We start from the raw sequence: 13,078 nt of genomic DNA, 5'->3' as shown, positions 1-13,078 counted from the left end.
CTTCCAAATGTGCTGCCTTTTCGTTGTCGGTGCTTCCAAATGTGCTGCCTTTTCGTAGTCGGTGCTTCCAAATGTGCTGCCTTTTCGTTGTCGGTGCTGCCAAATGTGCTGCCTTTTCGTAGTTGGTGCTTCCAAATGTGCTGCCTTTTCGTTGTCGGTGCTTCCAAATGTGCTGCCTTTTTCGTTACCTGTGCTTCCAAATGTGCTGCCTTTTTCGTTACCTGTGCTTCCAAATGTGCTGCCTTTTCGTTGTCGGTGCTTCCAAATGTGCTGCCTTTTCGTAGTCGGTGCTTCCAAATGTGCTGCCTTTTCGTTGTCGGTGCTGCCAAATGTGCTGCCTTTTCGTAGTCGGTGCTTCCAAATGTGCTGCCTTTTCGTTGTCGGTGCTGCTAAATGTGCTGCCTTTTTCGTTGTCGGTGCTTCCAAATGTGCTGCCTTTTCGATGACGGTGCTTCCAAATGTGCTGCCTTTTCGTAGTCGGTGCTTTCAAATGTGAGCCTTTTCGATGACGGTGCTTCCAAATGTGCTGCCTTTTCGTTTTCGGTGCTTCCAAATGTGCTGCTTTTCGTAGTCGGTGCTTCCAAATGTGCTGCCTTTTCGATGACGGTGCTTCCAAATGTGCTGCCTTTTCGTAGTCGGTGCTTCCAAATGTGCTGCCTTTTCGTTGTCGGTGCTGTCAAATGTGCTGCCTTTTCGTTGTCGGTGCTTCCAAATGTGCTGCTTTTCGTAGTCGGTGCTTCCAAATGTGCTGCCTTTTCGATGACGGTGCTTCCAAATGTGCTGCCTTTTCGTTGGCGGTGCTTCCTATTGTTTTTCCTTTTTTGATGATTCTTCCAAATGTGCTTCCTTTTTTGATGGTGCTTCTATTTTTTTAATGTTGTTTTGACTCTAGTATTTTAGTAAATTGTTCTTGATTTGACTAGCGTATTATTCAAACCGGTTAATGTATATAAACGAGTCCTAGACAGCAGGACGCTCAGTTTGTTACTGCCGTCGACGGTGTACGGATCACCTAGTTTGTTTCTTCTGGTGCATAAGTCGTGTAATTGCCTGTTCTTGAGACTTCGATGGCATCTTTACCGACTTTAACGTCGAACTCGATGGAGGATGTAGAATCGACTACGGGAACCATGACGTCAGCGCCGACGATGTTGGAGCAGATCCCGTTGGCAACGCCTCTGACAACACTAAAGGAGACTTCGATATGTGCTGTTCCACCATCAGCTGAAGTTTCATCAGCATTGAATACTTCAATTAATGAAGAGCGTACTTCGCATCAGTGCAAATACTGTGGTGCATCATTTACTATCACCTCAAATGCTCGCAGACATGAAAGAAGCGGTTGTTCTAATAATGTTCAAAGAATACAATTTCAGTGCAATAAGTGCAATAAACTAATTTCACGTCTCGATAGCTTACATCGTCATTATAAAAAATGCTCCGAGACCTATAATGAACATGGTTATTGATTTGACTCATGTGTTGTACCGGCTAATGAGACTATATAAGTGATATGAACTTCAGTCCGTCTCTGGCTGCGGTGATGACCGGATCGGATAGACATTTAAAGTCATGTAAAAGGCTTAGTCCGTACAATAAGAAGACTGTTTGAATCGAGGAATCCAAAAGGCTTTAGTAATTTGTCTGTGTATTTTTTTGTACTTGTAGAAGTGTAGTATGTATGTAATAAAAGTTTTTTTTAAAGGAACTTGTGGTGTATTTTATTTTCTCAAACCTGCCACTTTAGTGGTACTTTTTTTAAAATATTAAAGTTGTTTTGTATCGGCCAGGGATCGAACCAAGGACATTAGTCTATCCAATCAATCATTATATGGATTACAAATTTATTTAATGAATTTTTAACTTTTTCCCGAATCTCTAGCATTAAAATTACGAATTTCCAATATGGTGGTCTTGATGTCTGATAGGATGATGGTAGTAGATGATTTAAAGTCTCTTTACGAATGTTGAACATGGTTTATTGAAATTATTATTTTTTTCATAAAATTAAACATTATTGCATCGATCGAGGATCGAACCAAGGACTGGAGCGGATCGAATCGATATGCAAGTTAATGAGTGATTTATTTAATGAATTTTGGAACTTTTCACACATTTCTAGCTAAATAATTACGGATTTTCAAGATGGCGGCCAAATGACAAGATGGCGGGTGTCACAGTAATAAATTATTACTGCACTCTAGAGGATACGAATTAAACTAACATGTCATCGGCGCACTCTAGCCGACGATACAATGATGATGGCTTCCAGCATCGAAGACAAGATGGCGGCCATGACGTCATACTAGATGATGATAAAAAGTGGTGGGAGTCAGTCTGCCAGCACCCACCACGAGGGAAGGATCGGTCGTCATTTTTATTTTTTTGCATTCGTCGGGTTCGAACCGAGGACTCCGAGCTCCGTGTCGAAAAAGTATGCTTTTTAAATATTTTTATTAAATTTTTATTATTTGAATTTTTTTAATAAATTTTAATTTTTTTATTAAAATCGGATAATAAAAAAGTTAAAGATGGCGACCGTAACGAAAATTGCAACGGTGACGACATAATCCAAGATGGCGGTCATGGTATCCTTATTCCTAGAAATGGCTTAACTGAGGCTTGAGTTAAGGATGCTTAAGCCAGTTTTAGGAATTTTCAGCCGCTGGGATTTTTAAGGACTAAAAACGGGAATTTTTCCCTCGAAACGGGGAATTTTTCCCTCGAAATGAGAAATTTTTAATTTGTGGAATTTTTTGAGATTTTTTGGCGGAACTTTTTTCCACAGAAATGGAAATTTTGGCGATTTTTGAGGAATTTTGGGCAAATTTTGCCCAATTTTGGCGGATTTTGGCGATTTTTGAGGATCAAATTCAAGGTCAAGGTCAAAGGTCAAGGTCACAACCATCCAAGATGGCCGCCGTGACGTCACAATCCAATATGGCGGTCGACAATCTTCAATTCACTACCTGCATCCTGATCTAGGAAATACTATTATATACTACTGTTAAGGAACAACAAAATCCCAGAAACAACAGTTAAGCCGATGACAATCTATTATATTCCATCGATCTTAAAAATAGCTTTCCCGCTAGCTACAACCCTGATAAACATCCACCAAGGATTTGAGAAATGTAGAATTTTCCTTACAACAGAGACATATTTAATGATACAGATTTTGCTCCTTCGTTTGTGACGGACAGACCAAATCCAGACGTAGCATCAAGTTGTTCACATGATATGGCAAGGGAATCTCCAGATTATCAAACTCAAGCATGTCCTAATAATTCACTCGAGCCAGAATTGTTTTTCCCGGAAGCAGTCCAGCCACTTCCAAAATCCGCACCGAGGAAAACAAATAGTAGCAGAAAAACAAGGAAAAATGCCATTTTGACAGACACTCCGGAAAAGAATGCGCTGGAGGAAGAATATGAGAAACGAAGAAATCGGGTCTTCCTGAAAGGAAAGAAGAAATTACCACAAATGTGCAGACGTGTTAAAGCTAAGCCAACACTTTCTCCAAAACAACGAAATTCATTACAAAGTGACAGCAGCTCATCAGAGGACGACAGTGAATGTTTATGTTAAGTGTGTTTAGAACCATTTTCTTCCAGCAAGCCTGGTGAGGAGTGGGTTCGTTGTTTGGACTGCCAATTGTGGTCACACTTTTCTTGTACGAAAAAATCTAAAAAGTATGTTTGTCACAACTGTCAATCAGATGGAATATCCGAGTAAGCATTAGGTACCTACTATGCATACGTAAGACATTTTCGTTCTGCCAAATATGTGAAAACAAGTATATGTTAAATATTTCCTGCATGGTTCGCAATCAATTGTAAACAATTCCTGGATTTCAATTTTTAAACACTTTTAAATACTGTTACAACCAACCCCAGGGTCTGTTACAACCAGCCCCAGAGCGGGACTGGTTGTAACACTTTTCTCTTAAGCGGTTTTCCCCTTGTGCAGCAAAAAATAGCAGAAGGATTGTTTACAAAAAACCTGAGATGGAAGAAGAAGGACTCTTTCATAATTTTCCCAGTAAATATTTTTCTAAGGTATTATACATGAACACAAAAAAAAATTAAATACAAAAACTGTTACAACCTGCCCCGGTCTCCCCACTACTGAGTCAACTTCCGTGTTCGCATGTTGGCAGTGTCGAATCTGAACTCCATGTGCGGGGACAGGCTGTGGGCATTCGAAAGAGTGGTTGGAGCCTACTTGGAAGGCTTCGACGACCGAGAAGAAAGAAACATCCAGACCAAGGCAGAGTGCGAGAAACTGTGCTTGCTGGAATCAACTTTCACATGCAGGTGACGAGAAGCATTAAGTGTTTGCTTCGTATGTTTAGTTATATTCTGTATACATTTAATATTATGGCTACATTGCTGAAATTTGAGTGCATAACGTGATTGTAACTAGTAACTTGTACACAGTTTCCAAACTCGTGATAATATACTTTAAATAATTCTTTTCTTCGTGCCTCTCTGTAGCTGCCCGCTTCACACAAAACATTGTAAAAAATGGTAAAATTACATATAAAAAAGTTTATTTGTTTTATATTTTTGTTGTGTGGTTATTAAAAAGAAACACACTTGTATAGTTTTACAAAATATTTCTAGAAAAAAGTTTATATATGTGAAAATGCATATCCGCTAAGTTTGGGATTAATTAATGTACCGTACTCTCATATTTATTTCAGCAATGTAGTCGTATAAATACACTGAAGTCATTGTAAACGTCTATTACAATTGTAAAAAAAATATTCAAAAGACCATGCATTTGCAAAAATACACGTATTTGTTAATAAAATCTCAATTAATGAAAACGTAATTATGTAAGTGGTATTCCCATTATTACATGGTTAATTAGTGTGCATAATGGTCGAGAGGTTAGGACGCTAGATTATCAATCAATTAGTCCTAGACTCATACTCTGCTAGCTGAATCAGTTTATTTTAAGTGTTTGATAGTTCATTAAATCGTTACATTATTAAAAAATCGCTTTAAAGAACAAGTCCTAAAACTAACTAGCGGTTGTGGTAATTTTACACATGCTTTGTATTTATAAATTTATATAACGTGGAGTAAAAATACGCAAACAGCTGTGGCATATTCACCAAATTGTAGGAATTGTAATTTAACATTTTAGTTAGTATTTTTACTCAAACACAGACTTGAATGAACATAGAATTTCATTAGGGGGGGGGGGGGGGGAATAGAACCAGTGTATCCGCTGCTTGCTTTCAAATTATTTCCTTTTGTTTTTTCATGGAATGATATATTTTTTTTAGGATTTTGAGGGGATATAACCCTTCTCCTTATCCAACCCATTACGTACGCCCATGAACAAAGAAAAATGAATTTGCGTAGGTATAAAAATACTCACCACTTTAAGTGGAGACTTTATTTCCACATACATTTGTGCAAAATTACACAAAAAATTATTACAATGTTCTCGACTTTAAACCTGAAGGACACTCCGTTTCTTTTCAATCATCGGTAGATGTGGTGACTAGCAAGTAATGTTCTTGTGACGAGGCAACGGTTGATGGTTCGAACCAACCCCCAGCGTGACAGGTGGGTTCCCAAGTCGTGTGGAGCCTACTATGATCTCTTCAATTCCCTTATGGCCAGTTTCGCCATTAGAGTTGAACCGACTGTCGTGGTTGCTCATGACTATGATCTTGGATCGACACAGTGGAAGCAGATATGTCCGGAATTTTTAATTAAAATTAGAGAATGATTACTAAATATTATAAATGTATGAAAACTCACTGCCTTTTCGAGCGTTATAACAACATTCCAAATGTAATACTCAAATTTAAGTGTTTGTAATGTTCGTTATTGTAGTACTTATAATGCATTTTATTTCGTTACAACTATTGTATATTAAATGGAGGCTTTATTTTATCGAAACTTATTCATACATCAGACTGTTTGGTTTTCACATAGATTTTAAATACCGGTATGCGTTCTTCAGTCATGACTAAATATCAAAAGAAACGAGGCAGAAACAAAATGAGCTACTGTCGTGCGGTGACCACATCAACTAGTGAAACCTGAATTTCACAAAGTGTTTTCGGCACGCTCGAATATTTGTGTCCGTGTAACTTATTTTTTAATGTGTCCTTACTGTGCTTCTAAACAGCTTGCTACAGTAATCACAGGGAGCTAAAATCAGAACCTGTTCATTTGTAATTCTGAAGGAAAGCCACTTTTCTGGAAATAATAAATGAAATTTCCACAAAATATTAGTAACTTACCATTTTAACGAGTGGTTACGATAGGTGTAGGTAATTATTACAAATTCTTGATATCGTGAGAATAGTAGGTTAGGTTACCTACATTAAAAATACTTTTACCATTTTGAATGGTTAGTTAGGTTAGAGTAGCAACATTAAATATACTTTTAAAAGAGTGGATGGTTGAATATGTTATGTAAGTTACATTAGAATACTGTGGTCAGATGCCATTATAGGTCTTATTAACATTATAAATAGAATTACAGAAGTTGTATGAGCGAGCGGCGAACTTCGGTAAACTTCGAAACTGTTATGGGCATCCAAGTTACACGAAGGTAAATATTCAAGCGTGCCAAAAAGTCTTTGTGAATAGTAGGCTTCCCCATCAACTATGTTATTGTCATTGCACAATCTATTGTAGCGAATTCATATCGTTTCAGTTCACCAATAGAAACGCACCTAACTTTTTTTTTCGACACTGCTGCTGCCTGTTGCCGCAGATTGAAAAATATGGACTTCAGTTCACGGTAATTAGGTGCCAGAATGTGTTAGCGCAACGTTAAGAGGAATTATCATTACATCATATTTGGTAAAATATCTTTGGATCGCAGATCAAAGAGCAGAATGGTGCAACCGGCCATTAGTGCAGGAACGTGTAATGTAAAACCATACATTTAGCCTGCCTCAATGATTCGACTCCCAGTGCCCATGCAAAAGGAAGTTTGCTCCTTTATGTGGCGCTGTCAAACAAATTGCTTCAATTAATTTACCTGTTGATCGGTAGGGTCTGGAAAAATTCGCAGGTTCATTGACCTTTAAGCTAGCTTCCACAATCCTCTGCTTGCTCTGGAAAATGCCATCTGCTCATTGCCTGATGAATTCTGCGATCAAGGGCTAATTTCGCCACCATCGTTTAAGATTTTAAGCAAATATTAACAACTCCTAAGCATAGTTTAGTTACGAATTGCATTTCATTAAATATTTACTTTCGTTTAAGATATACAACCATTGCTTAACTTTAACAGGCGTTTAGCACATACCAAAATGGCCGTACAATAGTTCCAGCTGATACTTTAAGACGAAAACAAGACACATAAATAACCTCAAATTTTTATGCAAGAAAAATTAGTTCATAATGATGGTGATGATAATGATTCAAATGCATGTTTTAACTAAATAAAGAATGTGCTAATGGAAAGTGAACTTCTGCTTGTGTTTCGATCAAACAAATGTCTCATATATTATTTTTATGAAGAAATATTTCCAAATCAAATTTTATGCGATAGTTTTAAAATAAATAAGTTCAATTTTTAATTTTTAATTAACTACTTTAGTTTTTTGTTGTCATATAAGTTATATATAGCCATTTTTACTTAATGTTGCTATTTTTATTTCCTTTTCATTGGTTGGAAACAAACTTGAACCATTATAGATCAACGACCTAAGGCAGCTTTATATTTATTCCACAAATATTAATACAAAATGCATGGACATCTTTATGAGTTGAATCTCTCGTTCATCTCTAACATATTTAATTACTACGAATAAGGAGCTATTACTGAAAACATTTCTTCACAAATTAACCTAAGCAAGTAAGTTACTTATTAAATGCATCTAAATTTTTCATGCACATTTGAACACATAGTTAAGACATTTTCATAATTTTATTACAGCTAGGTATACGATTTAATCTAACATAAATAACCTAACCTAATAATAAGATTATTGTTCTTTAAAAAACTTGCTTGTAAAATAAATATAAGAATGTTCAAATAATTGTAATATTAATAATTCTTTATTAACTATATTTGTTTACAAACTTAACTTTATATGACCCGAAAACGAACAAAATACAGCGGCCACTGATTGTTATTGAATTTCAAACAATCTTTAATAGATTTAAACAATGCTTTAACTACTTGAAGTTAGTTGGTGAAGTGAAAAAGCTTAAAATTTGTTTAAAAAGGTTAGGTAACTTTAAACAATCCTTAGTTAAACTTATGTTAACGACAGTGTGGTGAAATTGGCCCTTATCGATTAAGAAATCTCTAATTTGATGCTTCTTCGGTTATTGGTCTTTCAATGGCTCAGAGTCCACTAAATAAACCGTGATGGTTTTCATGCAGAGGCAAATAATGATGACATGTCGCGCCTTCTCATGGCGTCTTATAAGCTGCAGATGAACCAGACACGGTGAACTGTCATAGCTTTTTAAAATCAGCTTGCAGAATAATAAGTTTAATTTTTAGTTGATTTTCGAAAGGTTATTTGCAGAATGCTCCTAAGGGTTACTTTTATTTTGGTTCCAGATCAGCAGAATACGACGAGTCTCTCAACCTCTGCAGACTGAGCCACGAAGACCGGCGGAGTCAACCGAACGCTTTTCGTCGCCAGCCAGGAAGCCCCATTGACTACTTGGAAAACCAGTGTGTCCGATGTCAGTATGCTTAAAATAATTATAATAGGCTTAATATTATTTTTATAAATCATCCATCAGTAATATGTCCTACATTTGTTTTACTTAAAATTATGGAAACCTGATATTAAGTTATATGTTATGTCCCGAGAGGGCTTCAATAATTACATTCTTCTTAATTTATTTGAAGGTTAAGTTTCATTAAAGTTACTTCAACAGCTGTATACTCTAGCATAGAAAAAAACCTTTTCCTTCATGGCTAAGAAAAATAGGAGGGTATAATCCCACTGTAACTATAACAAATTAAAATATATAAATGTAATTGACTATGGTATATAAATAAAATAATAAGCGAAGACACAGTTGTAAATATCACAATCGCCACGAAAAACAACCCTTAAATACTCTCGGCTTGGAAAAAGTCGTTCTTATAAAAAAAAATAGACAATAGCATTTGAAAAAAAATTATTGTACGTTATTGTAAAATGGAAAGTAAAACTTTAATTATTTCAAAATGTCATTAAAATAGGAATTTGTGTAATGGTATAGTATTTGAGCCACAGGGCTATAAAAAATGTTTTTTTAAAGCACAAACAAAGTTGAACTTAACTCACGTGTCCCTTCGCCCTTAACCTCAGGCTCATGTGCCCATTAGACTATTGTCCAGCTACTACTGAAATGAGTCATGTATCACCGTCAAGGTAATAATTTTTCTCGTATATTCAGCGACGTCAATAATTGATAGATAAAACAATATTATTATCATAAAAATCCTAAGAAAGAAAAAACTTCTGAACTTTTGACTTACTCAGACAATGCCAATTTGGAACAAAAAGAGTTATTCAAAATATTCTAATTTTTTTTATGGAATAACTGAAATATTTTCTACGAGCTGCCTGCTAAGAAAAAAAAATGGGTGCGTGTATTTATGTACGCACGTGAGAAGTTATACTTCTTTGGCATCATTAAAAAATAGTTTTTGATTCCATGCAAATAATTAATTACAATAAAATAATAAAAGGGCTGGTAAAAAATAGTCAACACAGTCAATAAAGTACAGTTTAAATTTGAAAAATTAAATAAATAAAATTTAGAGAATAATAAATATATATGACATAATTTGTACTAAATATTATAAGATTCTTAATTTTAAATATTTATTATGGATTATTTAATATTTTAAAAGAAATAAAATAAATTTAATAATAAATTAAAAAATTTAATTTAAGATTATTCATTTTTTAAATATTTATTATTTTCTTAATTTAATATTCACTTTTCATTTTTTTTAAAAGTTTTCATTAAATTTGTTCATTTATTTTTATAAATATTTATTATTTATTCAATTTAACAATAAATATTAAAAATTAATATTTTAATTTGATGTTAATTTTTATTTTTTTATCACAAATTTTTTATTAAATGTTTTATTAAATTTATTTCTTAGTTTTGTAAATATTAAATAGCCAATAATTAATATTTAACATTAATAATTCAGTAATATTTAGTATTAATTATATTAAATAATAATATTTTAATTTATATCAATAAATAATACATACGGATAGTTAACCTCAATTATATTGGAGCACTTGAAAAAGTTTAAAGGCACAATTTTTTTACTAATATTTACGTATAGTATATAATATTAATCAAAATATTCAATTTAAATCACTAATGAATATAATTTACTAGCACATATATTATTCGCACTTGTATGAAACTAAAACACGTGTTGTGAATGTAGAAACTAGAAACATGTGGATAAATATTATAAATATGAAAACAGTGATCAGAGGCGACGAGCGTGCCAAAATGCGCGACTTATAGAGGTTCTATTTATATTTTGTTGGTAGCTTTTTTTGGAGACTTAATGAGCGATTTAGCGGGCAGCTTCAACCTGTTAATTTTGTGTTACAGTGATGCGTGCACATCTTAAAATTTCACTCTCATCATATTTTCATAACGCGCCTAAAGAAGTAACTTATAACCTCAAAATTAACGCACTTTTTCCGAGAATCTACTGCCACATTTCCAGAAAATAATTATGAATTATCTTTGCTATATAGTTCCAAATGCTCTAGGAATTGAAATAATATTATGTTTCACTTTTGGTTAACAGCGTTGCCTGACTGCCGGTACAACGTGCGGCCAGGATTTTCTGTGATCTCCATGGACGAGCTGCAGTTTGCTGCCAGCCAAGGTGAATGCGAGGCGCTTTGCGACCAGGTGGGTTTTGTGCTCGAGTCCTAGGTTGGATTCACAATTCAAAAATAATAAGCGAGTACGTAGTGAGTCATGCACATGACCTGTGCGAAATTGGTTCACAATTTATATCTTACTGTTAATTTTAGCTAATGAAATTTCGCGATTAACCAGAAAACTGTTTGTAGTGTTAGTAAATAACTACATTAACTACTAAATTATTATTCCGTGACATTTACCAGCAGTTTGTAAACATAGTTTTTTAAACATATAAATTAATTCGGGTGTTGAAAAAAAAAAATTTAGTTTACAATACTACGATTTTTTTTAATTTTTCTTTGTTTTTAGGGCTACACTTGTTTATCGTTAGTAGCAGTTAGATTTTTGGGCTCCGGGAAAAGGAAATTTAAAATCTGGATTTGGATGTGTGACTTTTGACCTCAGAAGTCACCGATTGCTCCCAAAATTTCTTTTTTTATCCCAAAAATGATATGAATTTCCTGTCCCGCCCCCCCAAATTTTCCGTTTTTTTCCTTGAAATTTCCCTATAAACCAAAAAAAGTTGTTAGCTTGAAATATCCCTATAACAACTTGGTATTCCCACTACCAGCCACCAGAAAAGCCAATCTGGGAATGGAATATGCAATTTGATTAGTCTGTTCATGCAGGGCATATGTGATTAAGGTTTGTCGATCTTATTTTTTAATTTTTTTTGTAAATTTTAGTGCTATAGTTTTGTATATCCCTGTCAGTGTACGAACATCGACCGCCATCTTGAATCACTTAACACAGCCATCTTTAATGACGTAACCACCACCATTTTGAATGACGTCATCGTCGCCATCTTGGTTTTCAACCTTACTTTTGACCCAAGCATGATGTCACCAAATATTATTTATTTATTTCACCAAATATGATTTACTACAATATTTTAAATATTAATATTACTAGTATATAATATCCGCAGCTGGGACTGGAGCCGGAGCGTGGTGCGTGGTACTGACTGCCATCTTGGATTGTGACATCACGATGTCCATTTTGAATGACCTTGACCTTTGAACTTGACCTTAAACATTTGCCAAAAATTGCCACAATTAACTCAAAAATTTCAAAACTGGCCAAAAATTCAACAAAATTCGTCAACATTTCCATAACTTAGGGAAAAAATTCCGCTGGAAATAAAAAATAAATCTCAAAATTCAAAAATTCCATATTTAAAAAGAAAATATTCCGTTTAATGGGAAAATTACCCGTTTTTATTCCCGAAAATTCGAAATTCTAAATACCTCAAAAGACTTTTGATTTAGAATAAAAATCCTAAAAGCGGTTTAGAACTCCTGAAAGCAAGCCATCCTAAGCCGCTGAGGCCAAAACCTTGACCTCGGCTACCATCTTAGATGACGTCACGTCCACCATCTTAAAAATCTTCTTTTTTGCTGAAATCCGGGAAAAAAATTTAAATTTTTTTTTTATTAAAAGGTACTTATGACATGGTGTCATTGGTTAGAATCCAGCAAGGTTGTTCGATTAAAAATGGCGATGGATCTATCCTCCACATCAACCACCGGCAGATAATACATCAGCCAGTGAGTCATGACGGCTCCTTTTTTTCGTCTGTTGGAGGTCATCATCTCATTTTCGTTCTGCTAGAGCGTATTGCAGCCATATTAGTTTAATTTTTATCCGCTAGAGTGCAGTAGCATTTATTACATGGCGTCCGCGATCTTGTTGTTCGTCGTGGCCGCCATATTGAAAATCCGTAGTTATTGATTTAGAAATTCAGAAAAAAAATTAAAACTCTTAAACAAAAAGTTCAGCAACTAATTTACTGACTGATTCAATCGATATCCGCCCTTGGTTTGATCCTTGATCGATCAAAAAAAAAAAAAAGGAATCTTAATTAAAAATACCATAAAAGTTACATGTTCGAGAAATAAAACAACAAAATTACAAATAAAAATGTATTACATAATTTTTACTCTACTGCAACAACAAAAACAAAATATCACTAGCGTTTTTCAATTTATACAGTCTTATTTTAGTACAAACCAAGTCCTTTGTATACCTTGGAATGTAATTTCAGGGCATATCCACATGACAGTTGATTACCACATGCAACACACAGTACAGAGTTCTCAGTTTCATTGAGAGGACAATGATATATTTCATGATGTTTTTCACACAAATGTCTTGCCACAGAAGAAACATTT

General features: G+C 34.5%; 1 protein-coding gene across 1 annotated transcript in view; it reads left to right on the top strand.

Annotated features, from left to right (window-relative positions):
- Nucleotides 1–13,078, top strand: part of LOC134528880 (uncharacterized) — a 530,965-nt gene that overhangs the window by 93,504 nt on the left and 424,383 nt on the right. The window contains exons 5-8 of the mRNA XM_063362546.1: nucleotides 3,398–3,571; nucleotides 4,160–4,316; nucleotides 8,557–8,684; nucleotides 10,786–10,866. Coding sequence (XP_063218616.1) covers nucleotides 3,398–3,571; nucleotides 4,160–4,316; nucleotides 8,557–8,684; nucleotides 10,786–10,866 — 540 coding nt within the window. The remainder of the gene's footprint in view (nucleotides 1–3,397; nucleotides 3,572–4,159; nucleotides 4,317–8,556; nucleotides 8,685–10,785; nucleotides 10,867–13,078) is intronic.

The sequence above is a fragment of the Bacillus rossius genome, chromosome 2, assembly GCF_032445375.1.
Source record: "Bacillus rossius redtenbacheri isolate Brsri chromosome 2, Brsri_v3, whole genome shotgun sequence".
NCBI lineage: Eukaryota > Metazoa > Arthropoda > Insecta > Phasmatodea > Bacillidae > Bacillus > Bacillus rossius.
Note: the sequence above shows the minus strand (reverse complement) of the source record. Positions and strands in the feature narration are given on the sequence as shown.